The 27,875-nt window shown below is 46.1% G+C and overlaps 2 protein-coding genes across 4 annotated transcripts; one reads left to right on the top strand and one right to left on the bottom strand.

Moving 5' to 3' along the window:
* Positions 1-620: 620 nt before the first annotated feature.
* LOC123395809 lies at positions 621-8,807 on the bottom strand. 3 transcript variants are annotated; one of them, XM_045090842.1, is made up of 4 exons: positions 8,678-8,807; positions 5,046-5,347; positions 4,337-4,572; positions 621-1,454 (listed from the first exon to the last, which is right to left on the bottom strand). In XM_045090842.1, the coding sequence occupies exons 1-4, from the start codon at positions 8,695-8,697 to the stop codon at positions 888-890; spliced, it is 1,125 nt and encodes a 374-aa protein (XP_044946777.1). In that variant the 5' UTR covers positions 8,698-8,807; the 3' UTR covers positions 621-887. The 3 variants fall into 3 exon arrangements, with proteins under 3 accessions (XP_044946777.1, XP_044946776.1, XP_044946778.1); XM_045090841.1 differs by lacking the exon at positions 8,678-8,807 and adding an exon at positions 5,704-5,890; XM_045090843.1 differs by lacking the exon at positions 8,678-8,807 and adding an exon at positions 5,704-6,165 and having other exon boundaries at positions 1,368-1,454; positions 4,321-4,572.
* Positions 6,178-7,481, top strand: LOC123395808 (probable inactive receptor kinase At2g26730). Its single transcript, XM_045090840.1, has one exon. It carries the CDS (start codon positions 6,187-6,189, stop codon positions 7,354-7,356), a length of 1,170 nt encoding a protein of 389 aa, XP_044946775.1. The 5' UTR covers positions 6,178-6,186; the 3' UTR covers positions 7,357-7,481.
* Positions 8,808-27,875: the final 19,068 nt, after the last annotated feature.

Below are 27,875 nucleotides of genomic sequence, written 5' to 3'. Positions count from 1 at the left end.
AAGTCGATGACATCCTCGTCGCCATCTTTCTTCGGGAAAAGGGCAACATTCACGGAGTTCAACCAGTGGAAATGGGATGCATGGAGATTCGCTAAATGGTTGATGGCCATCATGATGTCACCTTTGACAATGTTTCAGCAAGCTTTAAAGAAAGCCATAGTGAATCCATCCGACCCTGGAACTTTGTCTCCCGGCAAATTGAGCGCGACATCCTTCACTTCATCCTCTGAGAAGGGCTCATCGAGATCATGAAGGTCGCAATCTGAAGTAGGGAGGATCTCCCAGTTGATGTCAATGTTGCGCGGTGGCCCTTTTTTAGAAATGTTTGTAAAGTGTTGATGCACAATATTCGCCTTCTGTACATAATCGGTAACCCAACCATTGTTGTGCTTGAGGCGGTGGACGAAGTTTTTCCTCCTACAATGATTGACCCGAAGGTGGAAGTAACGAGTGTTGGCATCCCCTGCTCAGCCAAATTATTTCTTGACCCTTGTTTTTCACATAGCCCTAGTGCCCTACTTATATTAAGCACTAGCCTAATTTACTACTAACAATACAATCAAGAGCTCATCTCATATTAGCAAAATTGATCCATTGCCGCAGCAAGAACGCTCATCGGATACTGAGGAGGATGCATATCACAAATTATGATACAAATACCCATGTATACTTGACAAGACACGAACGTTCCAACACAAAATTAGTAAACTGGCACTGCAGCAAATAGACACACATACACTGCAAGATCAAGGAACGCAACTAAAAATTCAAATATGAAACAGAGTGCTTTACATGCGCACATTGATCATTGTGTATTTTCTTTCCTTGTTAATTCCTTGATGTAATTGCTGTCGGCTTCGTAATTCAAAGTTGGACTCACCTCGAGCCTATTCTACATTCGACCAAGTCACCTTCACTGAGATAGAGGCAAGCTCGAGCATGATTTGTTGATAATCATACCCATGTTTTTTTGCTTTGAAGGAACAATGCCGATCAAGATCACCATCATTTTTACAACTTCTCTGACCTACCTTGAACTTCAAATGCATCCAAGTATTCTCCTTTACAGCAATCACATGTCTTCTTAAGCTACACGACCCACCAATACTGCCACGAAAGAGCTGAATCTCATGTAACCCATCCATATTAAGAACAAACGAACTGAGAGATAAATCGAATCCACACTGCACTTTTGATATGATAACATCTATTGTGGCCTCAAATGCCCAACGAACAAGGGCTAAAGTGATGTCAACCGCGCCACAATCTCCATTAATACGACAAGTGAATGGGTATTCAGATGTGCGTACACCGCCGTACTCGTCTGCACCATCTATTAGTTGTAGATCATCCTCTTCTTGCTCTCCTTTCTTGATCCTCATGTCAAACTCGAGAAGTACAGGGGATAGCATTGCGATGTATCGCTTAGGGCCAGTCATCTCAATAAGAGAACCCTGCAAAACTATTATTATTTAGTAGCTCCTCATGTAAAGTAATAGGAAATATTAAAGCATATACTTTTCTTTCTAGTCGATTGACAACAAATCTCAAATAAATGATAGCATACAATCCAAACCATCGAAAGCAAAACAATTTTAGATATTTTATCAACAAACATAACTCAGTTGCATATATAACAATAACAACAACAACAACAACAACAACAAAGCCTCCCAAACAAGTTGGGGTAGGCTAGAGGTGAAACCCATAAGATGTCGCAACCGACTCATGGTTCCGGCACATGGATAGCAAGCTTCCACGCACCCTTGTCCATGGCTAGTTCTTTGGTGATGCTCCAATCCATTAGATCTCTCTTTACGGACTCTTCCCATGTCAAGTTTGGTCTACTCCGGCCTCTCTTGACATTATCAACATGCTTTAGCCGTCCGCTATGCACTGGGGCTTCTAGAGACCTGCGCTGAATATGCCCAAACCATCTCAAACGATGTTGGACAAGCTTCTCTTCAATTGGCGCTACCCCAACTCTATCTCGTATATCATCATTCCGGATTCGATCCTTCCTTGTGTGGCCACACATCCATCTCAACATGCACATCTCCGCCACACCTAGCTGTTGCACATGTCGCCTTTTAGTCGGTCAACACTCAACGCCATACAGCACTGCGGGTCGAACCGTCGCCCTATAGAACTTGCATTTTAGCTTTTGTGGCATCCCTTGTCACGCAGAATGCCAGAAGCTTGGCGCCACTTCATCCATCCGATTTTAATTCGATGGTTCACATCTTCATCGATATCCCCATTCTTCTGCAACATTGACCCCAAATATCGAAAGGTGTCCTTGTGAGGCACCACCTGCCCATTAAGGCTAACACCCCCCTCCTTCTCGTGCCTAGTAGTACTGAAAGTGCACCTCATGTACTCGGTCTTAGTCCTGCTAAGTCTAAAACCTTTCGATTCCAAGGTTTGCCTCCATAACTCCAACTTCCTGTTGATCCCCGTCCGACTATCATCGACTAGCACCACATCGTCAGCAAAGAGCATACACCATGGGATATCTCCTTGTATATCCCTTGTGACCTCATCCATCACCAAGGAGAAAAGATAAGGGCTCAAAGCTAACCCCTGGTGCAGTCCTATCTTAACCGAAAAGTCATCAGTGTCGCCGTCACTTGTTCAAACACTTGTCACAATATTATCGTACATGTCCTTGATGAGGGTAATATAACACAACTTAGATAAATCATGCCGAGATAATTACCCACAAACTTGCGTAATATATGCAAGGTTAAACCCATCGTTGCATAACATCTTCCAAAGCACATGAATTTGCATATACAAATCCATAAAATGATACAAATGAGATCATCAAGTGGAGCCACCATCACCAAGACCTCAAATGTTTGACCTCTATGATTGCAGGATTACCGAAACGTGGTAACACCAAAGCACAAGATTAAAGTGTTGTGCCATCTTGAGTATAAGAGGACTGAAAGACTGTTTGATTGTGAACAGGAAAAAGCATAGGCTTTTCCTAAAAGGTTGGAGTAGATAGAATTTCAATAAACTAGTGCAAATAAATCCTAACATGAAAAAATCCTATGATTTGCAACCCTGAGGTAGGAAAAATTCACGCGGACTAGAATTCTCCAAAAATAAATTGGAAATCCTTTGTATCAAGGAGGCCCTATAAAAGTGAAGATACCATTTCACTTATGACAACAGTCAGAGAGAAATTTGGTGTGTTTGGATAATTCGTGGTATGAACCCTCGTATGCATTGTACTAAGAAATTACAGTGTCTTACATGAAGTAAGCCTCCAGAATTATTCTGGTTGATTTTACTTTAAGTACCTATTACTCACTAATAGATCACTCAAATAAATTATAATCCACAAGCAGCATGAATGTCGTTCATGTCTACGTCAGGTAAAGGTAAGGAAAGTGAGGGTTCGACAGCAAAGAAAATACTATTGATCTTCCTTGGCTGCCCAATGGGACCAAACCTTAGTGTTCTCGAGCAGTTGGATGAGTTATAGCTACCGAAACCATAGGACAAGACGAACACATGTGTGTCTAAGTCTGCGCCAAGGAGAGAGCGCTAACATAGGCTATGCATGTTGTTGGGAGTTGGGACCGATGGGATGAATAGTGTCTAAGAAGGCATGACATGCAATGCTGGCAATGTAGTAGGGCAAACCAATGTAGTAGGGCAAACCTGAGGATCTGCAAGCACCATGCATTCAGCGCAAACAAGCAGATATGGTCGCCAAGCGTGCCACGTTGTCTGCAGACTAGGTGGCACGGGATGCATCTGATGTGGTAAGGGGTACACAATGTTGGGCGGCGAAAAAGAGTAGAAACATTGCTAGATGCAGCCCAAGCACACTCATAGGCAGAGGGTGTCAACAAAACAGTCATTGTTCTGGCCAGGTCGCACCACTTGCCAAGGGTGAGGTTAGCAACACCTAGGAGATGACTTGAGATGGGAGTCTATGTGGTTGCATCGGAGAGGCTACCCTTCAACGGATGAACTTAGGCCCACTTTTATTCAACCCGGCCATGGCCTATTTTTTTAAGACAAACCCGTGGGCTAATTTTGAGCCACTCCGGTGAAAGGGCAAGACTAGTCGAGGGTAATCAACAACTAGTCCATAAGTCATTTGATGTGCCAACCAGTCGAGTCGAGATATGAAGTCAACAACCAAACTTATGACTCACTAGTCTTTGACTCTTAAACATTGATTACATGGTTATAGTATGACATTCAACTATTTATATCTTGATCCGTTAGCTTTATGCATATGATGCCGAGATTGAGCTCTATTATTAAAAGAATCCAATGCTAAATTTAATTGCATACATGTAAATATGTGCACCTGTTCCACAATGATGGGATCATCTCTGCTGCGGTTGACAACATAATTAAGCAATGAATCATCAAAATCCCGCACTGCTATATATCCATATATCTGTACCAAGCCGTCGTTGGTACTATTTTTAGCCAATTTTAATGAGAAAATCTGCAACATATGAGTTGCATAATGTATTTCACATTTTTCCCGATCCGGGGAGCAATTCATGGGCTGCGAGGACATCATTGGCTCTAGTTGTGCTTCATAAAAAACATTTACGAATATTATATTTCAACAAATAGTGAATTAAACAATATCTCTCACAAGTAGAATTAAAATTACGATCTGCCAACACATATTTGTGTTAGATTAGAGAAAATAATTAAAATAAGCATAATGTATTTCAACTTTATGAGTCAGAGCTTGTTCGTTTATGAGTAAAACTGGCAGATATTTATGTAATAAAAATAGATTTGATTTGTTAACTAGTGTTAAGACCTTAACCATGCATGATATATCAACAAATTTCTGTTCAGAAATTTTAGATAAACATTCAACTTGAAAATACTTTCTTTTTTGCTAATTCATATATTAGTGAGCTAAACGATCTTGTATTTCTTCACAGAGAGGGAGTATTTTGCAGTTTTTAATAATAAACATGATAATGCATTTTCAATCAAATCAACCAAAGCACATTATAGATTATGATAGGGAAGAGATTAGGATGACTTACTCTCATCACGTCGGGTAATAAGTGGCCATAGACGTAGAAAAACAGAGTGCCTCTTGTAAATAGAACCGTCCCGATGGGTGCTGTTGCGAGGAATGTGGGATGTATATACACAATAAGAGGTTTGGCCCTTCATCTCTGCTATATCCATTGCTTGGGTGATGGCAGATTGCTCGCCGTTGGCGTAGGTGGAGGTGCAGAAATAGTTACTGGAACAAGGGAAACAGCAGAGCTGCTTGCCCCATCTGTTCTTGCCTTTTACTGCAATGTTCCTTGCCATGATGACCAAGGACGCATAAGCAGATCTGCACCGAAAGGGCAATAATGTTAGAACCCGGTCAGTAATCCATGTTAGTCTCAATCCAGAGACCAGAGATCTCCAGTCCAGCAGCATGGTTAATTATTTTATTTTCGATTTAAGGAGCTCAGCCCCCGATTTCAACCAGACATTTAACAAACTAGTAGGAACTCGTACGAAGAGCAGACCGGCCGGCTAACACACATACATACACCCAAATATCACAAACAAAATACCAGACAAACTACGTACAGCAATGATCGACACTTAGACAGAACAAGAATGGTCTCTGTGTGTTGAACCAGCGGCATGCATCGCAGGGTTCTGTAGAGAAGAAAGAATCTACACAAGGCCAGAACGCACCGTGAAACGCGGCCCAGATGGGGCATCCCGTAGCGAAAGTTCCGGACGCCCGGAGAGGGGGGGGCACCAAATCGGGGGACGAGGCGAAGCGACTGGGCGCAGGGTTCTGTAGAGATTAGGGTTCACGAGATTTGGGGATCTCTCGCTATGTGACGAGGAGATCGGCCGCACGGCGAGAGGAAGGGGACGAGGCTGGCGTGGGCCTCATCGTATTGCAATAGGCTGGCGTGGGCCCGATCCATTGGGGGTAAAACAACGAGGCCCAACCGTCCCAATCTCTTCCCCACCAAAACCGCGCTTGTCCTGCCTGAACCACCACGTCCATGTCCATGTCCATGTCCATGCTGCTCTCCTTCCTCACTCTCCCGTCACATCCCCTCCTCCCGCTTCTTCCTCGCCCAAATCAAGCTTCAGCTCCAGCTCTGCTCTAGCCCCCAGCAATGCCGCCTAGCTCGTAGCCGACGCGCCCGTCCGTACGTCGCAATGGCGTCCGCGGCGGCGCTGCTGCTGGCGGCTGCCGTAGTCGCCTTGCTGGCATGCCTGGCACTCGCGGACCCGCCGGCGAGCGAGCAGTCGGCGCTGCTGGCGTTCCTCGCGGCCACCCCGCACGAGCGCAAGCTCGGGTGGAGCGCCTCCACGCCGGCCTGCGCCTGGGTCGGGGTCACCTGCGACGCCGCCAACTCCACCGTCATCAAGCTGCGCCTACCCGGCGTCGGGCTCGTCGGCCCCATCCCGCCGTCCACCATCGGCCGCCTCAGGAACCTCCAGGTGCTGTCCCTCCGCGCCAACTGCGTGTCCGGGGCCATCCCCGACGACATCCTCCGGCTCTCCGCCCTCCGCTCCGTCTTCCTGCACGACAACGCCATCTCCGGCGCCATCCCGCCGGGGGTCTCCGGGCTCGCGGCGCTCGAGCGGCTCGTGCTGTCCCACAACAACCTGTCTGGCCCCATCCCGTTCGCGCTCGGCGGCCTGGCCGCGCGGAGCGCGCTCAGGCTCGACGGCAACCGCCTGTCTGGCAAGATCCCCAGCATCGCCAACCCGGGGCTCAAGGTGTTCAACGTCTCCGACAACCGGCTCAACGGGTCCATCCCGCGGGCGCTCTCGCGGTTCCCCGCCGACGCCTTCGCCGGGAACCTCCAGCTGTGCGGCACGCCCCTGCCCCCCTGCAGCCCCTTCTTCCCGTCCCCGTCGCCCGCGCCAGGGACGGGCCCGAGCGACGGCAAGCCACCGAAGAAGAAGAAGAAGGTATCCACCGCGGCGATCGTCGGCATCATCGTGGCCGCCGTGGTCGCCGCGCTGCTGCTGCTTCTGGCCATCCTGTTCTGCTGCAAGAGGTCCCAGCGAGGCGCGCGCGTAGACGGCGCAAAAGGCACGGCGGCCGCGGCGACAGGCACAACAAGACCGCCGGCGTCGTCCGGCGACGGCACAGGCACGGCGTCCTCGCCAAAGGACGACGCCGGAACCTCCGGGTCTGTGGCCGCGGCGGCGGCGGGAGGCGGGACGGGGGAGGCGAGCCGGCTGGTGTTCGTGGGGAAGGGCGCGGGGTACAGCTTCGACCTAGAGGACCTGCTGCGCGTGTCGGCGGAGATGCTGGGGAAGGGGAGCGCGGGGACGTCGTACAATGCTGGGGAAGAATGTGTTTCCCAATGTTGAACAAAGGGAATGTTTTTACCATCTTATGAAGAATTTTTCAAAAAGGTTCCACGGATTTGGAAGGATGTATCCTGCAGCAAGGGCTTATAGGGAAGACGTGTTCACTGAACATATGACAAAAATCATTAAACAATCAGATGAGGTATGGAAATGGTTAAGTCAGTACCACAAGCTGAAGTGGATGAGATGTGTCTTCAATCCAGATATCTAGTGTGACTATATCACTAATAATGTAGCAGAGATCCGAGACATTAAGGATTTATCTGTTGCTGAACTAGCTGATAAGATTAGAGAGATGATCATACTTTTGTGGAGGAAGAGGAGAAGGATTGGAGAAAGGCTACCACCTGGAAGGATACTACCGGCAGTTATGGTTCAGCTGAGAGCAAATACTAGAGGTTTGGGGCACTTGAAGGTTGTGGAATCTGCTAATTGGAGTGCAGAGGTGTGGGATAATAGCAAGAATTGTGAAAGGCATGTCGTGAAGCTAAATCAACAAACGTGTACTTGTCTTGAATGGCAGCACACTGGTAAGCCATGTCAACATGTCTTGGCCTTTGTGACATCCCAAAAGAGAGTAAACCTTGAACAATTTGTGCATGAGTACTACTCTGTGGGTAGATTCAAGGCTGCTTATGGGAGAGAAATTAAGCCAATGACAGATAAATCACAATGGCCACGTGTGGATCTACCTTTTGTTGTGGGGGCACCACTTGCAAAAAGAAATAAAGGAAGACAAAGGAAACTGAGGATCAAAGGATGTCTTGAAGGTGGACACAAGAAGAAAGGTGTCAATGACACTTTCAAGGATGATAGTACTGCTACCACCAATTCTAAGGGGAAGAAAATGATTAGAGGGCCAGTGACTTGCAAGAAATGCGGTGAAAAGGGTCATAGGCAAGCTAGTTACAAGTGTCCACTCAATGAAACCAAAAAAAGGCAAGTGTTTTTATTTTATTCAAACCTTAAATTATCACATCATTCCAAAAAAAATTAAAAAAAATTGAATTACAGGAAGAGGAGTTTACCACTTCTGTCTACACTGCCTTGCCAATTTACCACTTCTGAGTTCTGATAGTCACCAAATTACCGTTGAGCAGGTATCTCGCAGTCTGATAAAATCAAGTTTCTGGCATTCACACACACACACACATATTGCTGAACTAGCTGAACTAGGCTATTAACTTGGCACCCCCTAATTGGGATATCAATATTTTCTATCTCGTACTAGCAATATCTCAGCAATCATCCAACATCGAGGCATGTGAAATTTGACCATTAATCCTATGATTAAATTAGAAACCATACATCATGAGAATACCTCCTTATTTTTTTCCCCATTAGCTGAAGGAGAAGCTGAAGCTAGCAAAAGCTGAACCTCCTCATCCTCCTGGGACGCTCCTTCCTGCCCCTCATCCCAGTCGAGTGGTCAGGCGACCGGGACGAGCGACGCGAGCAAACTTGCGGGCGGCGACGGCGGTGGAGCAGAGGTAGCAACGGCGGTGGTCGGGTGGAGCGAGCGGCAAACGACGGTGGCCGGGCGGGGCGAGCGACCACGGCGGTAGTCGGGTGGAGCGAGCGGCAAACGACGGTGGTCGGGCGGGGCGAGCGACCACGGCGGTGGTCGGGTGGAGAAAGCGGGAAACGACGATGGTCGGGCGGGGCGAGCGACCACGGCGGTGGTCGGGTGGAGCGAGCGGCAAACGACGGTGGTCGGGCGGGGCGAGCGACCACGGCGGTGGTCGGGTGGAGAAAGCGGGAAACGACGATGGTCGGGCGGGGCGAGCGACCACGGCGGTGGTCGGGTGGAGCGAGCGGCAAACGACGGTGGTCGGGCGGGGCGAGCGACCACGGCGGTGGTCGGGCGGGCCGAGCGGCAACGATGGTGGTCGGGCGGGGCGAGCGACCACAACGGTCGAGCGGAGGTAGCGACGGCGGTGGTCGGGCGGGGCGAGCGGCAACGATGGTGGCCGGGCGGGGCGAGCGACCACGGCGGTGGAGCGGAGGTAGCGACGGCAGCTTGTTCGAGCGGATAAGCCATACAGATAAGATGTGAGTGTGAGTATATACAGTCAAGGGCAGTTTGGTCTTTTCTTGTGCTTACAAATGTAAAAAGAAAAAGAAAATCACTAAAAGGAGAAAAGTGGTATGGTAATTAACAAGCCAACGAACAGAGTGGCAATTTTGCAAAGCCAACGTTGAAAGTGGCAATTTTGCAAAGCCAGGTATTGAAAGTGGCAAAAATCCAATTTTCTCCACCAAATCGGGGGACGAGGCGCAGCGACTGGGCGGACCCTAGATTAGGGTTCACGAGATTTGGGGATCTCTCGCTATGTGACGAGGAGATCGGCCGCACGGCGAGAGGAAGGGGACGAGGAGAGGAGCAGGGTAGGCGAGACAGAGAAAAAACGGGACGAGAACGGGAATTCCAAATCTTATTCCCGTTTTGTCAAACAAAAAAACAGACAGCAGAGAGACAGACGTGTCTGAACATGTATCCAACGCGAGCTTTTTTTTTTGACGGACAACGCGAGCTTTTTACTGTAGGTCTTTGAATTTGTATTCGGAGAGGACAAGACAACTTTTACAAAAGATTTTTTACTGTAGGTCTTTGAATTTGTCGCAGTTATTTTAATCCACATCGTTAAAAATATTCAAAATACGACCACAGAACTTGTCCTGGGGTTCATTGTCACAGTTCTTTTAGTCCACGTAGTTAAAAATATTTTAAATATGACCACAAAACTTATCCTGATTTCACATACGTTCATTATATGATTTTATGTACGCACACGCTGATTTGGCGGTTAACTGAACTGTCCACGCTGATTTGGTATGGATTTCAGAGATTTAAAGGTAAAGCTTCATCTACGTCGGTCCCTACAATCTCAAGGTTTATTTTAGACTTCACTAAAAAATGGACAGTAGAGAGACACACGTGTCCGAACATGTATCCAACGCGAGCTTCGATATACAAGACAAGTTTTACAAAAGATTTTTTTTACTGTAGGTCTTTGCACTCGTCACGACCACCGCGCCGTTGGACGAGGCCACAGCGCCGGCTGCGCCGAGAAGATTTCGGCGGTCGTTCGGGACGGCCCGAAAGCGAGCGGCTATCCATGCCTGCATGGACGGCGGCAGCACCCGCCTGCGCGCGGGGCCCATAGCACGGTGCCGGCCTTGAGACACGACGATGGCTCCTGGCCGGCTGCACCCGTTACTACGCGGTCGGTTCAGCGGCGATAGCCAGCGAGCCTTTCGTGCAGGAGCATCGGCCGGAGAACGCGGCCCTCCACGACATGGCACGGTCCCTGATGAGGCATCCTGCGAACGCCGGCGTACTCCAACGCGAGGCGCCGCAAAGTGACTTCGATCCTTCGGACACCAAGACACATGCGCGGAAGATGGCGGACGGATCCAGACAACACCGTGAATTGCAACCGTTGTGTCGTTCCAATGCAGCGGTGTCGGTTGCAGAAGTATTTCAGATGAGGAAACGCACAGGAGAAACGACCTTATCTCTTTGAATGCTTTACGGTTTTATCCTTCTGATTTTTGTTATTCTGAAAAGGACATTGCATCATCTAACACGTTCAAATAAAGGGCGGTGTAGTTCTTGCTGATGATACTATCACATGACCTTTTTGAAGGAAAGACACAGCCGATGAACGACAGATTTCATAGCAACGACAGCTTGTGGCTTCATCCATTTTCTTAACTGATGAGAAAAGGCCACATCAAGGCTCATACTGCATGCAGAACTACCATGTGGACATTTTACCACGCTCTTCTCAATCAAAGACATGGTATACTCTATGGAAATGCGACATGTTCAATGTATTTGCTCTTTAGCAAATTCCATAACATGTTTTTCTTTACTGGTACGATGATATTGTTTTGCAATTGAGATTAAATTTTCTCGCACAATAATATAGATTTGCAATTGAGAAAATATATTTTTTTCTCGCGAAACAATCGCATTGCAATTGAGAACAATTTTCTCTCGCGAAATATTTATTCATTTTGCTGAATTATCTTGCAACTTGATATAAGATCATCTCATTTAATTTGAGGTCTATACAATTCAAGTTTTTCACTTGAACATCAAGTTTGCAACATCATTACTATTCGTTACAATAGTAATGTATTTCTATTGAGTATAATGTATTCCGGAATGTATGTATCTCCATGTTTGTTACATGTTGAGATTAATACGTTTATTTGCAATTGGGATTTTTATTTTCTTGCAAATAAAAATAAATTCATCTTAATTGAGCTTTGGTTTGATACAAGCAAGAATTGATATGCAAAATTCTAAGTGTTGTTTTTTAAATTGATGTTTTGGGATCACAAGGTAGTGTGTAGATCTACTGCTTTGCAGATTATCACCACTGTTGATAATGCCTACATTTTGTCGTTTCGACATTATGATTGTTTTACAAAGTGCTCTCCCATATATTTTACTAAGTCATGACATAAGGCATTACGAGTTAGTCTACTGACTTCATCAGATTATACTCTCTAGTGCTGCGAGATCTACTCCATTTTGGAGATTATCTTCAAGGTGTCATATTTAGCAATTTGAGATTCACATTAATGGTTTCAAGATAACTTCTTGAAATACCCATTAATTTTGTAAATTCATTACAACATCAATCATGATGGTATTTAATTTACTGTAGGTAAATTAATCATCTCTGATTTACACATAGAGGTAACATATGGCTATAAGGCATCAGCCGTACTAGTATTTGCTCCTCCGAATCATTTATTGTTGTTGTTCACTAAAATATTTTTACTCTCATAGTAAATATTATACTTGCACGCTTTCTTGAATATATCATAGGAAACTATGAAAATATTAGCATATACATCTGAGGAGCAGAGGAGCAGGGTAGGTGAGATAGAGAAAAACAGGACGAGAACGGGAATTCCAAATCTTATCCCCATTTTGTCAAAAAAACGGACAGCAGAGAGACAGACGTGTCCGAACATGTATCCAACGCGAGCTTCGATATGTATTCCGAGAGCACAAGACAACGCTGATTTGACGGTTGAGTGTCCACGCAGCATTGACTTTTAAGACATTTCCACCCGGTCAAATCCCCTCCAATACATGTGGAAACTCGAGGGGTGGGGATGCAAAATCATCGAGATTACACCCAACCCGCCACCTGGTCGAACCGCACTGCACCGCAGCACCTGGTCGGGATCCAACCCCCTCGCTCGCCTCCCCCTCGCTCTTCACCTGTGAACCATAGGCTCGAAAATCCCCCCCCCCCCACCACCGGCCTCCACTGTCGTCGCCCGAGGCTGCCATAAGAATGTCGCCGCCTGGAGCTACTTCACTCCGTCGGGGTCATCGTCATGTCATCTTCGAGCTCCATCCGCTCTGGACTGCATGGCTGCTTCATGGTTGTGCCATTAATCGGGTTCCCCGATTGTGGCGACCCCGTGAAGTTCTACCGCTCTACCACCGATGAGCACAATGGTTGGGTGTTCTACACCGTCCGCTCTGGACTGCGTGGCCGCTTCGTGGTTGTGACATTGATCGGGTGCCCCGATTGTGGCGACCCCGTGAAGTTCTACCGCTCTACCACCGATGAGCACAATGGTTGGCTGTTCTACAAGTGCAGCAAGCACACTGTAAGCTTGATCTCTTTTGATTCGTGCTTGATCTGCTAGCTCTGATGATTCATGTTGTACTACGTGATCTGTAAGTAGTTATGATTCATGCCCTAATTCCAACTCAGGGAGTCCGAGACTAAGGGGTCCTCGGGCCACCGGTCTATCTCTTATGGGTCGGATAGATGGGTCGCTGTGTGACTATTACTCGAAGGCCGAGCTATAAGGCGACTCCATGTTTAGGAAGGAAACCTTCGAAGCCTTGGTGTGTCCTCCAAGTCAAGATGGTACAATTGGCATGTTTATTCCCTCATGAAAACCATCCATGTGTAACCCTAGGTACCTCTGGTGTCTATATAAACCGAAGGGTTTAGTTCGTAGAGGGGGCAACCATTATCCTACTCATCTAGGGTTTAGTTCATCTGATCTCGTGGTAGATCGACTGTGTAATTGTCATATATACATCAATATAATCAAACATGACGTAGAGTTTTACCTCTTCAAGAGGGCCCGAACCTAGGTAAATATTGTCCATGTATTTCCTATTCCCCGTTGATCCAAGACCCACAGCTCAGGGGCCCCTACCCGAGTTCCACCGGTTTTGACATAGACATTGGTACTTTCATTGAGAGTTACGTTGTGGGATAGCCAAAGGATCTATGGCTCGCTTAGTCATCAACGATAGCATCCACACCGGGGTTGCCTTCGTTCTTGGCCAGCTCTTCGCGTTCGGCAGCATCGTCCTACACGGCGATGTGGCCAGTCACCTCGACCAGATCGTCGGCTTCGCCCTAGAGTAGAAGATCAGGTTCAACAACCTAGAGTATGTCATCGATGCCCGGGGCAATCTGGTACTTACGGGGCTCTCGGTCTCACCCGATGAGCGTGGAAATCCCGAAGCTTTAACTTCGGGCATCCTGCCCGACCCCGTCTTCGGATCAGTTCTTACCTTGGATCCGACTTTGAGCTCGGATCCGATTATAGCGTCCGAAGACCATGGGTCAGCCTTGGCCGAGCACGCTCCCTGTGCCGACGCGCTCGAGGTAAACTCCAAAACTCTGGAAGACTAATCCAGCTGACCTCTCTCTATTGAACGAGACGCTGGCCCGGATCCAGACAATGAACATTACAGATGACCCATCCTCAACCTAAGCTTGGATCAGTCTTGAGGCAGGCCCCGGGGAATTTTACGTCCCGCCCACCACCCACTTGGTAGCCATTATCGAAGATTTAACCGATATGTTGGACTACGCCTCTGAGGAGGCCGGGGACATGGACGAAGATGTCGACGCCACCGCCCCTACCACCGCTGGACCGTGGACAACCACCTCTACCTATGATGTATATATGGTGGACACCCTAACGATAAGGGCGACAGCACCCCCAGAAAGAATGGTGATGACACCCCCAGAAAGAATGGTGAAAAGCCCGACGAGGAGCTTCCCAAACGCAGATGTCAGCGCAAATGATCCAGGCGGCGCAAGTGTAGGGAAAGCAACACGGGCATCATAGAAAATGATACCTCAGATAATATGGAAGACCTAGTCGACCCCGTTGCCCCCGAAGAACAACTCGATGGCTCGGAGGGGCGCGAGGATTAGGATAACCCCGTGATATGTCTATTTTGCATCATGCTTTTATATCGATATTTATTGCATTATGGGCTGTTAATACACATTATGGTACAATACTTATGCCTTTTCTCTCTTATTTTACAAGGTTTACATGAAGAGGGAGAATGCCGTCAGCTAGAATTATGGACCGGAAAAGGAGCAAATCTGAGAGACCTATTCTGCACAGCTCCAAAAGTTCTGAAAAGTTACGGAGAATTGTTTTGGAATATATAAAAAATACTGGACGAAAGAAATACCAGGGGTACCCACCAGGAGGTCACAAGCTTGCTGGGCGTGGCCTACCCCCTGGTCGCGCCCCTATGGCTTGTGGGCCGCCTGGCAGGCCTCCGGTGCCCAGCTTTCGGTACGAAGCGCCGCCGTCTTGAGGCGGAACTTCGATGGATCCAATCTAGAGCTCTGGCAGAGCTATTCCATTGGGGAAACTTCCCTCCCGGAGGGGAAATCGAAGTCATCGTCATCACCAACGATCCTCTCATCGAGAGGGGGTCAATCTCCATAAATATCTTCATCAGCGTCATCTCCTCTCCAAACCCTAGTTCATCTCTTGTATTCGATCTTTGTCTCAAAACCTTAGATTGGTACATGTGGGTTGCTAGTAGTGTTGATTACTCCTTGTAGTTGATGCTAGTTGGTTTATTTGATGGAAGATTATATGTTCAGATCCTTAATGATTTTTAATACTCCTCTGATTATGAACATGAATATGCTTTGTGAGTAGTTATGTTTTTTCCTGAGGACATGGGATAAGTCTTGCTATAAGTAATCATGTGAATTTGGTATTCGTTCGATATTTTGATAAGATGTATGTTGTCTCTCCTCTAGTGGTTTCATGTGAATGTCGACTACATGACACTTCACCTTTATTTGGGCCTAGGGGAAGGCATTGGGAAGTAATAAGTAGATGATGGGTTGCTGGAGTGACAGAAGCTTAAACCCTAGTTTATGTGTTGCTTCGTAAGGGGTTGATTTGGATCCATATGTTTCATGCTATGGTTAGATTTATCTTAATTCTTCTTCTGTAGTTGCGTATGCTTGCAAGAGAGGTTAATCGTAAGTGGGATGTTTGTTCAAGTAAGGGCAGCACCCAAGTACCGGTCCACCCACATATCAAATTATCAAAGTAACGAACGCGAATCATATGAGCATGATGAAAACTAGCTTGACATAAATTCCCATCTGTCCTCGGGAGCGCTTTTCTTTATATAAGAGTTTGTTCAGGCTTTTCCATTGCTACAAAGAGGATTGGGCCACTTTGCTGCACCATTGTTACATTTGTTACTTGCTACCCGTTACGAATTACCTTATCTTAAAACTATCTGTTACCGATAATTTCAGTGCTTGCACAGAATACCTTACTGAAAACCGCTTGTCATTTCCTTCTGCTCCTCGTTGGGTTCGACACTATTACTTAACGAAAGGACTACGATAGATCCCCTACACTTGTGGATCATCAAAACTCATTTCTGGCGCCTGATACGTCTCCAACATAACTATAAATTTTGATGGTTTCATGCTATTATCTTGTCAAACTTTGGATGTTTTGCATGCCTTTTACATATTTTTTGGGACTAACTTAATAACTCAGTGCCAAGTGCCAGTTCCTGTTTTTCCATGTTTTTGACCCTTTTCAGAGGAGATTTTGAAACAGAGTCCAAACGGAAGAAAATCCCCGAAAAGATTTTTTCCGTAACGAAATAAGATCAAGAAGCTTGAGAGCCAAGGCAGGGGAGCCTTAGGGGCCCCACAAGCCCCCACCCCGCGGCCAGGGGAGGCCACGGGCCACAGGCTTGTGGGCCCCGTGCACACCCTATGACCTAGGGGTTGCGCCTATATATTCCCTAAAAATCCCAAATAAATCAGGAGATCATCGAAATCACTTTTCCGCCGCCGCAAGCTTCTGTCTCCGCAAGATCCCATCTGGGGCACGTTCTAGTGCCCTGCCAGAGGGGGATTCGGACACGGAGGGCTTCTTCATCAACACCATGACCTCTCCGATGATGCGTGAGTAGTTCACCATAGACCTACGGGTCCATAGCTAGTAACTAGATGGCTTGTTCTCTCTCTTGGATCTTCAATACAAAGTTCTCCATGATCTTCATGGAGATCTATCTGATGTAATCTTCTTTTGCGGTGTGTTTGCCGAGATCTGATGAATTGTGGATTTATGATCAGATTATCTATGAATCTTATTTGAGTTTCTTCTGATCTCTCTTATGCATGATTTCATATCCTTGTAATTCTCTTCGAGTTGTGGGTTTTGTCTGGCCAACTAGATCTATGATTCTTGCAATGGGAGAAGTGCTTGGTTTTGGGTTCATACCGTGCGGTGACCTCACCTAGTGACAGAAGGGGTAGCGAGGCACGCATCATGTTATTGCCATCAAGGGTAAAAAGGTGGGATTTTCATCATTGGTTTGAGATTATCCCTCTACATCATGTCATCTTGCTTAAGGCATTACTCTGTTCGTCATGAACTCAATACACTAGATGCATGCTGGATAGCGGTCGATGTGTGCAGTAATAGTAGTAGATGCAGAAAGTATCGGTCTACTTGTCTCGGACGTGATGCCTATATGTATGATCATTGATACGTCCATTTTGCATCATGTTTTCATGTTGATATTTATCGCTTCTTTGGCTGTTATTTCACTTCACGGTACTATTCTTATGCCTTTTCTCTCTTATTTTGCGAGGTTTACATGAAGAGGGAGAATACCGGCAACTAGAATTCTGGCCTGAAAGTGGAGCAAAGTTGAGATACCTATTCTGCGCAACTCCAAATGCCGTGAAAATCAACGGGGATTTTTTCCCAATTTATCAAAAATACTGGGCCGACGAAGTGCCAGAGGGGCGCCAGGGGGTACCCACAAGCCTGCACGGCGCGACCACCCCCTAGGCCGCGCCATGGGGGCTTGTGGGCAGCCCATTGGCCCACTGTCCCCCCTCGTTTGCTATATGGATGGTTTCGTCCAGGAAAAAAATCACAGAGGAGCTTTTTTGTGGTTTCGCCGTCGCCACGAGGCGGAACTTGAGCAGAACCAATCTAGAGCTCCGGCAGGACGATCCCGCCGGAGAAACTTCCCTCCCGGAGGGGCAAATCATTGCCATCATCATCACCAACACTCCTCTCATCGGAGGGGACTCGTCACCATCAACATCTTCATCAGCACCATCTCCTCTCCAAACCCTAGTTCATCACTTGTAACCAATCTCCGTCTCGCGACTCCGATTGGTACTTGTACGGTTGCTAGTAGTGTTGATTACTCTTTGTAGTTGATGCTAGTTGGATTATTTGGTGGAAGAGTTTATGTTCAGATCCTTGATGCTACTCATTACCTCTCTGGTCATGAATATGATTATGCTTTGTGAGTAGTTACTGTTGGGTAACGTCGCACGGGAAACAAAATATTTCCTACGCGCACGAATACCTATCATGGTGATGTCCATCTACGAGAGGGGATGAGTGATCTACGTACCCTTGTAGACCGTACAGCAGAAGCGTTAGAGAACGCAGTTGATGTAGTGGAACGTCCTCACGTCCCTCGACCCGCCCCGCGAACAATCCCGCGATCAGTCCCACGATCTAGTACCGAACGGACGGCACCTCCGCGTTCAGCACACGTACAGCTCGACGATGATCTCGGCCTTCTTGATCCAGCAAGAGAGACGGAGAGGTAGAAGAGTTCTCCGGCAGCGTGACGGCGCTCCGGAGGTTGGTGATGACCTTGTCTCAGCAGGGCTCCGCCCGAGCTTCGCAGAAACGCGATCTAGAGGAAAAACCGTGGAGGTATGTGGTCGGGCTGCCGTGGAAAAGTCGTCTCAAATCAGCCCTAAAACCTCCGTATATATAGGTGGGAGGGAGGGGACCTTGCCTTGGGGCTCAAGGAGTCCCAAGGGGGTCGGCCGAGTCCAAGGGGGGAGGACTCCCCCCCAAACCGAGTTGGACTTGGTTTGGTGGGAGGGAGTCCCCCTTCCTTCCCACCTCCTCCTTTTTTTTTCTTTCTCTTTGATTTTTATCTCTATGGCGCATAGGGCACTTGTGGGCTGTCCCACCAGCCCACTAAGGGCTGGTGTGCCTCCCTCAAGGCCTATGGGCTTCCCCGGGGTGGGTTGCCCCCCCCGGTGAACTCCCGGAACCCATTCGTCATTCCCGGTACATTCCCGGTAACTCCGAAAACCTTCCGGTAATCCAATGAGGTCATCCTATATATCAATCTTCGTTTCCGGACCATTCCGGAAACCCTCGTGACGTTCGTGATCTCATCCGGGACTCCGAACAACATTCGGTAACCAGCCATATAACTCAAATACGCATAAAACAACGTCGAACCTTAAGTGTGCAGACCCTGCGGGTTCGAGAACTATGTAGACATGACCCGAGAGACTTCTCGGTCAATATCCAATAGCGGGACCTGGATGCCCATATTGGATCCTACATATTCTACGAAGATCTTATCGTTTGAACCTCAGTGCCAAGGATTCATATAATCCCGTATGTTATTCCCTTTGTCCTTCGGTATGTTACTTGCCCGAGATTTGATCGTCAGTATCCGCATACCTATTTCAATCTCGTTTACCGGCAAGTCTCTTTACTCGTTCCGCAATACAAGATCCCACAACTTACACTAAGTTACATTGCTTGCAAGGCTTGTGTGTGATGTTGTATTACCGAGTGGGCCCCGAGATACCTCTCCGTCACACGGAGTGACAAATCCCAGTCTTGATCCATACTAACTCAACTAACACCTTCGGAGATACCTGTAGAGCATCTTTATAGTCACCCAGTTACGTTGCGACGTTTGATACACACAAAGCATTCCTCCGGTGTCAGTGAGTTATATGATCTCATGGTCATAGGAATAAATACTTGACACGTAGAAAACAGTAGCAACAAAATGACACGATCAACATGCTACGTCTATTAGTTTGGGTCTAGTCCATCACGTGATTCTCCTAATGACGTGATCCAGTTATCAAGCAACAACACCTTGTTCATAATCAGAAGACACTGACTATCGTTGATCAACTGGCTAGCCAACTAGAGGCATGCTAGGGACGGTGTTTTGTCTATGTATCCACACATGTAAAAGAGTCTTCATTCAATACAATTATAGAATGGATAATAAACGATTATCTTGATACAGGAATTATAATAATAACTATATTTATTATTGCCTCTAGGGCATAATTCCAACAGTTACTTTGGTTCCTGAGGACATGGGATAAGTCATGCTAATAGTAGTCATGTGAATTTGGTATTCGTTCGGTAATTTGATATGTTGTATGTTGTTTTTCCTCTAGTGGTGTTATGTGAACGTCGACTACATAACACTTCACCATTATTTGGGCCTAGAGGAAGGCATTGGGAAGTAGTAAGTAGATGATGGGTTGCTAGAGTGACAAAAGCTCAAACCCTAGTCTATGCGTTGCTTCGTAAGGGGCTGATTTGGATCCACTAGTTTAATGCTATGGTTAGACTTTGTCTTAATTCTTCTTTCGTAGTTGCGGATGCTTGCGAGAGGGGTTAATCATAAGTGGGATGCTTGTCCAAGTAAGGGCAGTACCCAAGCACCGGTCCACCCACATATCAAACTATCAAAGTAACGAACGCGAATCATATGAACATGATGAAACTAGCATGACAGAAATTCCCGTGTGTCCTCGGGAGCGTTTTCCCTCCTATAAGACTTTGTCCAGGCTTGTCCCTTGCTACAAAAGGGATTGGGCCACTTTGCTGCACCGTTGCTACTTTTGTTACTTGTTGCTAGCTACGAATCATCTCACCAAACAATCACTTGTTACCGACAATTTCAGTGCCTGCAGATTTTACCTTGCTGAAAACCACTTGTCATATCCTTCTGCTCCTCATTGGGTTCGACACTCTTACTTATCGAAAGGACTACGATTGATCCCCTATACTTGTGGGTCATCAAGACTCTTTTTTCTGGCGCCGTTGCCGGGGAGTGAAGCGCCTTTGGTAAGTGGAACTTGGTAAGGAAACATTCATATAGTGTGTTGAATTTTTTTGTCACTTGTCACTATGGATACTAATCCTTTGAGGGGCTTGTTCGGGGTATCTTCACCTCGAACGGAAGCACAAATAGTTTCTCCTCAACCTGCTGCACCTACTGAAAATATTTGCTTTGAATTTCCTTCGGGTATGCTTGAGAAACTGTTGGCTAATCCTTTTACAGGAGATGGAACATCACATCCAGACTTGCATCTGATCTATGTAGATGAAGTTTGTGGTTTATTTAAGCTTGCAGGTGTGCCCGAGGATGAGGTCAAGAAGAAGGTCTTTCCTTTATCTTTGAAGGATAAGGCGTTGACATGGTATAGGCTATGTGATGATACTGGATCATGGGACTACAATCGGTTGAAATTGGAATTTCATCAAAAGTTTTATCCTGTGCATTTAGTACATCGTGATCGGAATTATATTTATAATTTTTGGCCTCGTGACAGAGAAAGCATTGCTCAAGCTTGGGGGGCTTAAATCAATGCTATATTCATGCCCCAATCATGAGGTCTCGAGAGAAGTTATCATTCAGAACTTCTATCTCGGCTTTCTCATGATGATCGCACCATGCTTGACACTTCTTGTACCGGTTTTTTATGAAGAGAGATATTGACTTCAAGTGGAATTTATTTGAGAGAATTAAACGCAAATCTGAAGATTGGGAGCTTGAAGAAGGTAAGGAGTCAGGTATGAATTTCACGTTTGATTGCGTTAAATCCTTTGTTGAGACAAATACTTTTTGTGACTTTAGCGCTAAGTATGGACTTGACTCTGAGATAGTAGCTTCATTGTGTGAATCCTTTGCTGCTCATATTGGTCTCCCCAAAGAGAAGTGGTTTAAATACCATCATTCCTTAGAAGTCAATGCAGTTAAACCCAATCCAGTTGAAGAGAAAGTCATTGCCTATAATGATCCTGTGGTTCCCAGTGCTTACATTGAGGAACCACCTTTCCCTGTTAGGATAAAGGAACATTCTAAAGCTTCAAATGTCATACGTAGAGGCTACATTAGAACACCTACACAACCTGAGAAAATTAGAGTTGAACCTAGCATTGCTATTATCAAAGATCTTCTGTCCGACGATGTTGAGGGACATAATATTCACTTCTGTGAAGATGCTGCTAGAATTGCTAAACCTCATGTTAGAGACAAACATAGGCCTGTTGTTGGCATGCCTGTGGTTTCTGTTAAGATAGGAGATCATTGTTATCATGGTTTATGTGACGTGGGTGCTAGTGTTAGTGCAATACCTCAATCCTTATACGATGAAATCAAAGATGAGATTGCACCTGTTGAGATAGAGCCTATTGATGTCACTATTCAGCTTGCCAATAGAGATACTATCTGCCCTGTGGGAATTGTTAGGGATGTTGAAGTCTTGTGTGGTAAAACGTAGTATCCTGCTGATTTCCTCGTTCTTGCTACCGCACAAGATAGCTTCTGTCCCATCATATTTGGTAGACCTTTTCTCAATACTGTCAATGCTCATATTGATTGTGAGAAGCAGACTGTCACTGTTGGCTTTGAAGGTGTGTCACATGAGTTCAATTTCTCTAAGTTTAGTAGACAACCTCATGAAAAGGAGTTGCCTAGTAGGGATGAAACTATTGCCTTAGCCTCTATTGTCATGCCTCCTACTGATCCCTTAGAGCAATACTTGCTTGAGCATGAAAATGATATGCATATGGATGAAAGGGATGAAATAGATAGAGTTGTCTTAGAACAATATCATATCCTTAAGAATAACTTGCCTGTTGAACTGCTTGGGGATCCACCTCCACCAAAGGGTGATCCTGTGTTCGAGCTTAAACAGTTGCCTGATACTCTTAAGTATTCCTATCTTGATGAAAAAGAGATATATCCTGTTATAATTAGTGCTAGTCTCTCGGAGCATGAAGAAAATAAGTTACTAAAAACTCTGAGGAAGCACCATGCTGCTATAGGATATACTCTTGATGATCTTAAGGGCATTAGTCCCACTCTATGCTAGCACAAGATCAAAACTGATCCTGATTTCAAACCAGTTGCTGATCATCAAAGGAGATTGAATCCTAAGATGAAAGAAGTAGTGAGAAAAGAAATACTAAAGCTCCTAGAAGCGGGTATCATTTATCCTGTTGCTCACAGCGATTGGGTGAGTCCGGTGCATTGCGTCCCTAAAAAGGGAGGTATTACCGTTGTCCCTAATGATAAGGATGAATTGATCCCACAAAGGATTATTACTGGCTATAGGATGGTTATTGATTTTAGGGAGTTGAATAAAGCCACTAGGAAAGATCATTACCCTTTGCCTTTTATCGACCAAATGCTAGAAATGCTGTCCAAACACACACACTTCTACTTTCTAGACGGCTATTCTGGTTTCTCCCAAATACCAGTTGCACAATCTGATCAGGAGAAAACCACTTTCACCTGCCCTTTTGGTACCTTTTCTTATATACATATGCCTTTTGGCTTATGTAATGCACCTTCTGTGGGGGAACGTCGCATGGGAAACAAAATTTTTCCTACGCGCACGAAGACCTATCATGGTGATGTCCATCTACGAGAGGGGATGTGTGATCTACGTACCCTTGTAGACCGTACAGCAGAAGCGTTAGTGAACGCGGTTGATGTAGTGGAACATCCTCACGTCCCTTGATCCGCCCCGCGAACTGTCCCGTGATCAGTCCCACGATCTAGTGCCGAACGGACGGCACCTCCGCGTTCAGCACACGTACCGCTCGATGATGATCTCGACCTTCTTGATCCAGCAAGAGAGACGGAGAGGTAGAAGAGTTCTCCGGCAGCGTGACGGTGCTCCGGAGGTTGGTGATGATCTTGTCTCGGCAGGGCTCCGCCCGAGCTCCGCAGAAACGCGATCTAGAGGTAAAACCGTGGAGATATGTGGTCAGGCTGCCGTGGCAAAGTTGTATGAAATCAACCCTAAAACCTCCGTATATATAGGGGGAAGAGGGGGAGCCTTGCCTTGGGGTCCAAGGACCCCTAAGGGCTTCGGCCGAGCCAAGGGGGGAGATCTCCCCTTCCAAACCGAGTCCAACTAGGTTTGGAAGGAGGAGTCCTTCCCCCTTTTCCCACCTCCTCCTTTTTCTTTTCTTTTCTCTTTGATTTTTCTTCCTATGGCGCATAGGGCTATTTTGGGCTGTCCCACCAGCCCACTAAGGGCTGGTGCGCCACCCCCAATGCCTATGGGCTTCCCCGGGATGGGTTGCCCCCCCGGTGAACTCCCGGAACCCATTCGTCATTCCCGGTACGTTCCCGGTAACTCCGAAAACCTTCCGGTAATCAAATGAGGTCATCCTATATATCAATCTTCGTTTCCGTACCATTCCGGAAACCCTCATGACGTCTGTGAGCTCATCCAGGACTCCGAACAACATTCGGTAACCAACCATATAACTCAAATACGCATAAAACAACGTCGAACCTTAAGTGTGCAGACCCTGCGGGTTCGAGAACTATGTAGACATGACCCGAGAGACTCCTCGGTCAATATCCAATAGCGGGACCTGGATGCCCATATTGGATCCTACATATTCTACGAAGATCTTATCGTTTGAACCTCAGTGCCAAGGATTCATATAATCCCGTATGTCATTCCCTTTGTCCTTCGGTATGTTACTTGCCTGAGATTCGATCGTTAGTATCCGTATACCTATTTCAATCTCGTTTACCGGCAAGTCTCTTTACTCGTTCCGTAATACAAGATCCCGCAACTTACACTAAGTTACATTGCTTGCAAGGCTTGTGTGTGATATTGTATTACCGAGTGGGCCCCGAGATACCTCTCCGTCACACGGAGTGACAAATCCCAGTCTCGATTCATACTAACTCAATGAACACCCTCGGAGATACCTGTAGAGCATCTTTATAGTCACCCGGTTACGTTGTGACGTTTGATACACACAAAGTATTCCTCCGGTGTTAGTGAGTTATATGATCTCATGGTCATAGGAACAAATAATTGACACACATAAAACAGTAGCAATAAAATGACACGATCAACATGCTACGTCTATTAGTTTGGGTCTAGTCCATCACGTGATTCTCCTAATGACGTGATCTAGTTATCAAGCAACAACACCTTGTTCATAATCAGAAGACACTGACTATCTTTGATCAACTGGCTAGCCAACTAGAGGCTTGCTAGGGACAGTGTTTTGTCTATGTATCCGCACATGTATATAAGTCTTCATTCAATACAATTATAGCATGGATAATAAACGATTATCTTGATACAGGAATTATAATAATAACTATATGTATTATTGCCTCTAGGGCATAATTCCAACACCTTCCACCTTTCAAAGATATATGATGGCTATATTCTCTGACTTTTGTGAAAAGATTGTTGAGATTTTCAAGGATGAATTCTCCGTTTATGGGTCTTCCTTTGATGATTGTCTCAGCAACCTTGATCGAGTCTTACAGAGATGTAAAGACACCAATCTTGTCTTGAATTGGGAGAAGTGCCACTTTATGGTTAATGACGACATCGTCTTAGGACACAAAATTTCTGAAAGAGGTATTGAAGTCGATAAGGCTAAGGTTGATGCGTCGTTTGATGTGTCTGGACTTCTTGTGAAACCGTGGTTCCTTTGCTAGGGCAATGGCACCCGTGTTGTCACAGAACAAGGTTATTGGATTCAGTGCGCTTGGCACCACTCCAAGATCCGTCATGAACTGCTTCATCCAGACACCCTCCTTAGCCGCCTCCGAGGCAGCCATGTACTCCGCTTCACATGTAGAATCTGCTACGACGCTCTGCTTGAACTGCACCAGCTTACCGCACCCCCATTAAGAATAAATACGTATCCGGTTTGCGACTTAGAGTCGTCCGGATCTGTGTCAAAGCTTGCATCGACGTAACCTTTTACGGCGAGCTCTTCGTCACCTCCATACACGAGAAACATCTCCTTAGTCCTTTTCAGGTACTTCAGGATATTCTTGACCGCCGTCCAGTGATCCACTCCTGGATTACTCTGGAATCTACCTGCCATACTTATGGCTAGGCTAACGTCCGGTCTAGTGCACAACATTGCATACATGATAGAACCTATGGCTGAAGCATAGGGGACGGAGCGCATATGCTCTCTATCCTCATCAGTTGTTGGGCACTGAGTCTTACTCAATCTCGTACCTTGTAAAACTGGCAAGAACCCTTTCTTGGATTGTTCCATTTTGAACCTTTTCAAAACTTTATCAAGGTATGTGCTTTGTGAAAGTCCTATCAGGCGTTTTGATCTATCCCTGTAGATCTTAATGCCTAGAATGTAAGCAGCTTCTCCTAGGTCCTTCATAGAGAAACTTTTATTCAAGTAATCCTTTATGCTCTCCAAAAACTCTACGTTGTTTCCAATCAGCAATATGTCATCCACATATAATATTAGAAACGCCACAGACCTCCCACTCACTTTCTTGTAAATAAAAGATTCTCCAACCACTTGTATAAACCCAAATGCTTTGATCACCTCATCAAAGCGTCTGTTCCAACTCCGAGATGCTTGCACCAGTCCATAAATGGATCGCTGGAGCTTGCACACCTTGTTAGCATTCTTAGGATCGACAAAACCTTTGGGTTGCATCATATACAATTCTTCCTTAAGGAAACCGTTAAGGAACGCCGTTTTGACATCCATCTGCCAGATTTCATAATCGAAAAATGCAGCTATTGCTAACATGATTCTGACGGACTTAAGCATCCCTACGGGTGAGAATGTCTCATCGTAGTCAACTCCTTGAACTTGTGAAAAACCCTTTGCCACAAGTCGAGCTTTATAAACGGTCACATTGCCGTCAGTGTCCGTCTTCCTCTTAAAGATCCATTTGTTCTGAATAGCCTTGCGGCCCTCAGGCAGTACTTCCAAAGTCCACACTTTGTTCTCATACATGGATCCTATCTCGGACTTCATGGCTTCTAGCCATTTGTTGGAATCTGGGCCCACCGTTGCTTCTTCATGATTTGCAGGTTCATTGTTGTCCAACAACATGATTGATAAGACGGGATTATCGTACCACTCTGGAGCAGCACGTGGTCTCGTCGACCTGCGTGGTTCGACAGAAACTTGAACCGGAGTTTCATGATCATCATCATTAACTTCCTCCTCAACCGACGTCGCAACGACAGAGGTTTCCCCTTGCCCTGCGCCACATCCAGAGGGATGAGAGGTTCGACAACCTCGTCAAGTTCTATCTTCCTCCCACTCAATTCTCTCGAGAGAAACTCCTTCTCGAGAAAAGCTCCGTTTTTAGCAACAAACACTTTGCCCTCGGATTTGAGATAGAAGGTGTACCCAACTGTCTCTTTTGGGTAACCTATGAAGATGCACTTTTCCGCTTTGGGTTCCAGCTTTTCAGGCTGAAGCTTTTTGACATAAGCATCACATCCGCAAACTTTAAGAAACGACAACTTTGGCCTTTTGCCATACCACAGTTCGTATGGTGTCTTCTCAACGGATTTTGATGGTGCCCTATTTAAAGTGAATGCAACTGTTTCTAATGCATGACCCCAAAATGATAATGGCAAATCGGTAAGAGACATCATAGATCGCACCATCTATAATAAATTACGATTACGACGTTCGGACACACCATTACGCTGTGGTGTTCCAGGTGGTGTCAACTGTGAAACAATTCCACATTGTCTTAAGTGAGCACCAAACTCGAAACTCAGATATTCACCCCCACGATCAGAACGTAGGAACTTGATCTTCTTGTTATGATGATTTTCAACTTCACTCTGAAATTGCTTGAACTTTTCAAATGTTTCAGACTTGTGCTTCATTAAGTAGACATAACCATATCTACTCAAATCGTCAGTGAAGGTGAGAAAATAAAGATATCCGCCGCGTGCCTCTATGCTCATCGGACCACACACATCGGTATGTATGATTTCCAACAAGTCACTTGCACGCTCCATTGTTCCGGAGAACGGAGTTTTAGTCATCTTGCCCATGAGGCATGGTTCGCACGTGTCAAGTGAATCAAAGTCAAGTGACTCCAAAAGTCCATGGGCATGGAGTTTCTTCATGCGCTTTACACCAATATGACCTAAGCGGCAGTGCCACAAAAATATGGCGCTATCATTGTTAACTCTAACTCTTTTGGTCTCAATGTTATGTATGTGTGTATCACTATCAAGATTCAATATGAACAATCCTCTCACATTGGGTGCATGACCATAAAAGATGTTACTCATAGAAATAGAACAACCATTATTCTCTGACTTAAAAGAGTAACC

The sequence above is a fragment of the Hordeum vulgare genome, chromosome 5H, assembly GCF_904849725.1.
Source record: "Hordeum vulgare subsp. vulgare chromosome 5H, MorexV3_pseudomolecules_assembly, whole genome shotgun sequence".
In the NCBI taxonomy this organism is placed as follows: domain Eukaryota; kingdom Viridiplantae; phylum Streptophyta; class Magnoliopsida; order Poales; family Poaceae; genus Hordeum; species Hordeum vulgare.
Note: the sequence above shows the minus strand (reverse complement) of the source record. Positions and strands in the feature narration are given on the sequence as shown.

Bases quoted from the DNA above. Each gene is read 5' to 3' on its own strand.
- LOC123395808 (XM_045090840.1), top strand. From the start codon at position 6,187: ATGGCGTCCGCGGCGGCGCTGCTGCTGGCGGCTGCCGTAGTCGCCTTG.
- LOC123395809 (XM_045090841.1), bottom strand. From the start codon at position 5,729: ATGCCCCATCTGGGCCGCGTTTCACG. The intron at 5,348-5,703 runs GTGCGTTCTGGC...CTTTCGGTGCAG, and splicing joins CATCTGGGCCGCGTTTCACG to ATCTGCTTATGCGTCCTTGG. The intron at 4,573-5,045 runs GTAAGTCATCCT...TTTTTTATGAAG, and splicing joins TATTACCCGACGTGATGAGA to CACAACTAGAGCCAATGATG.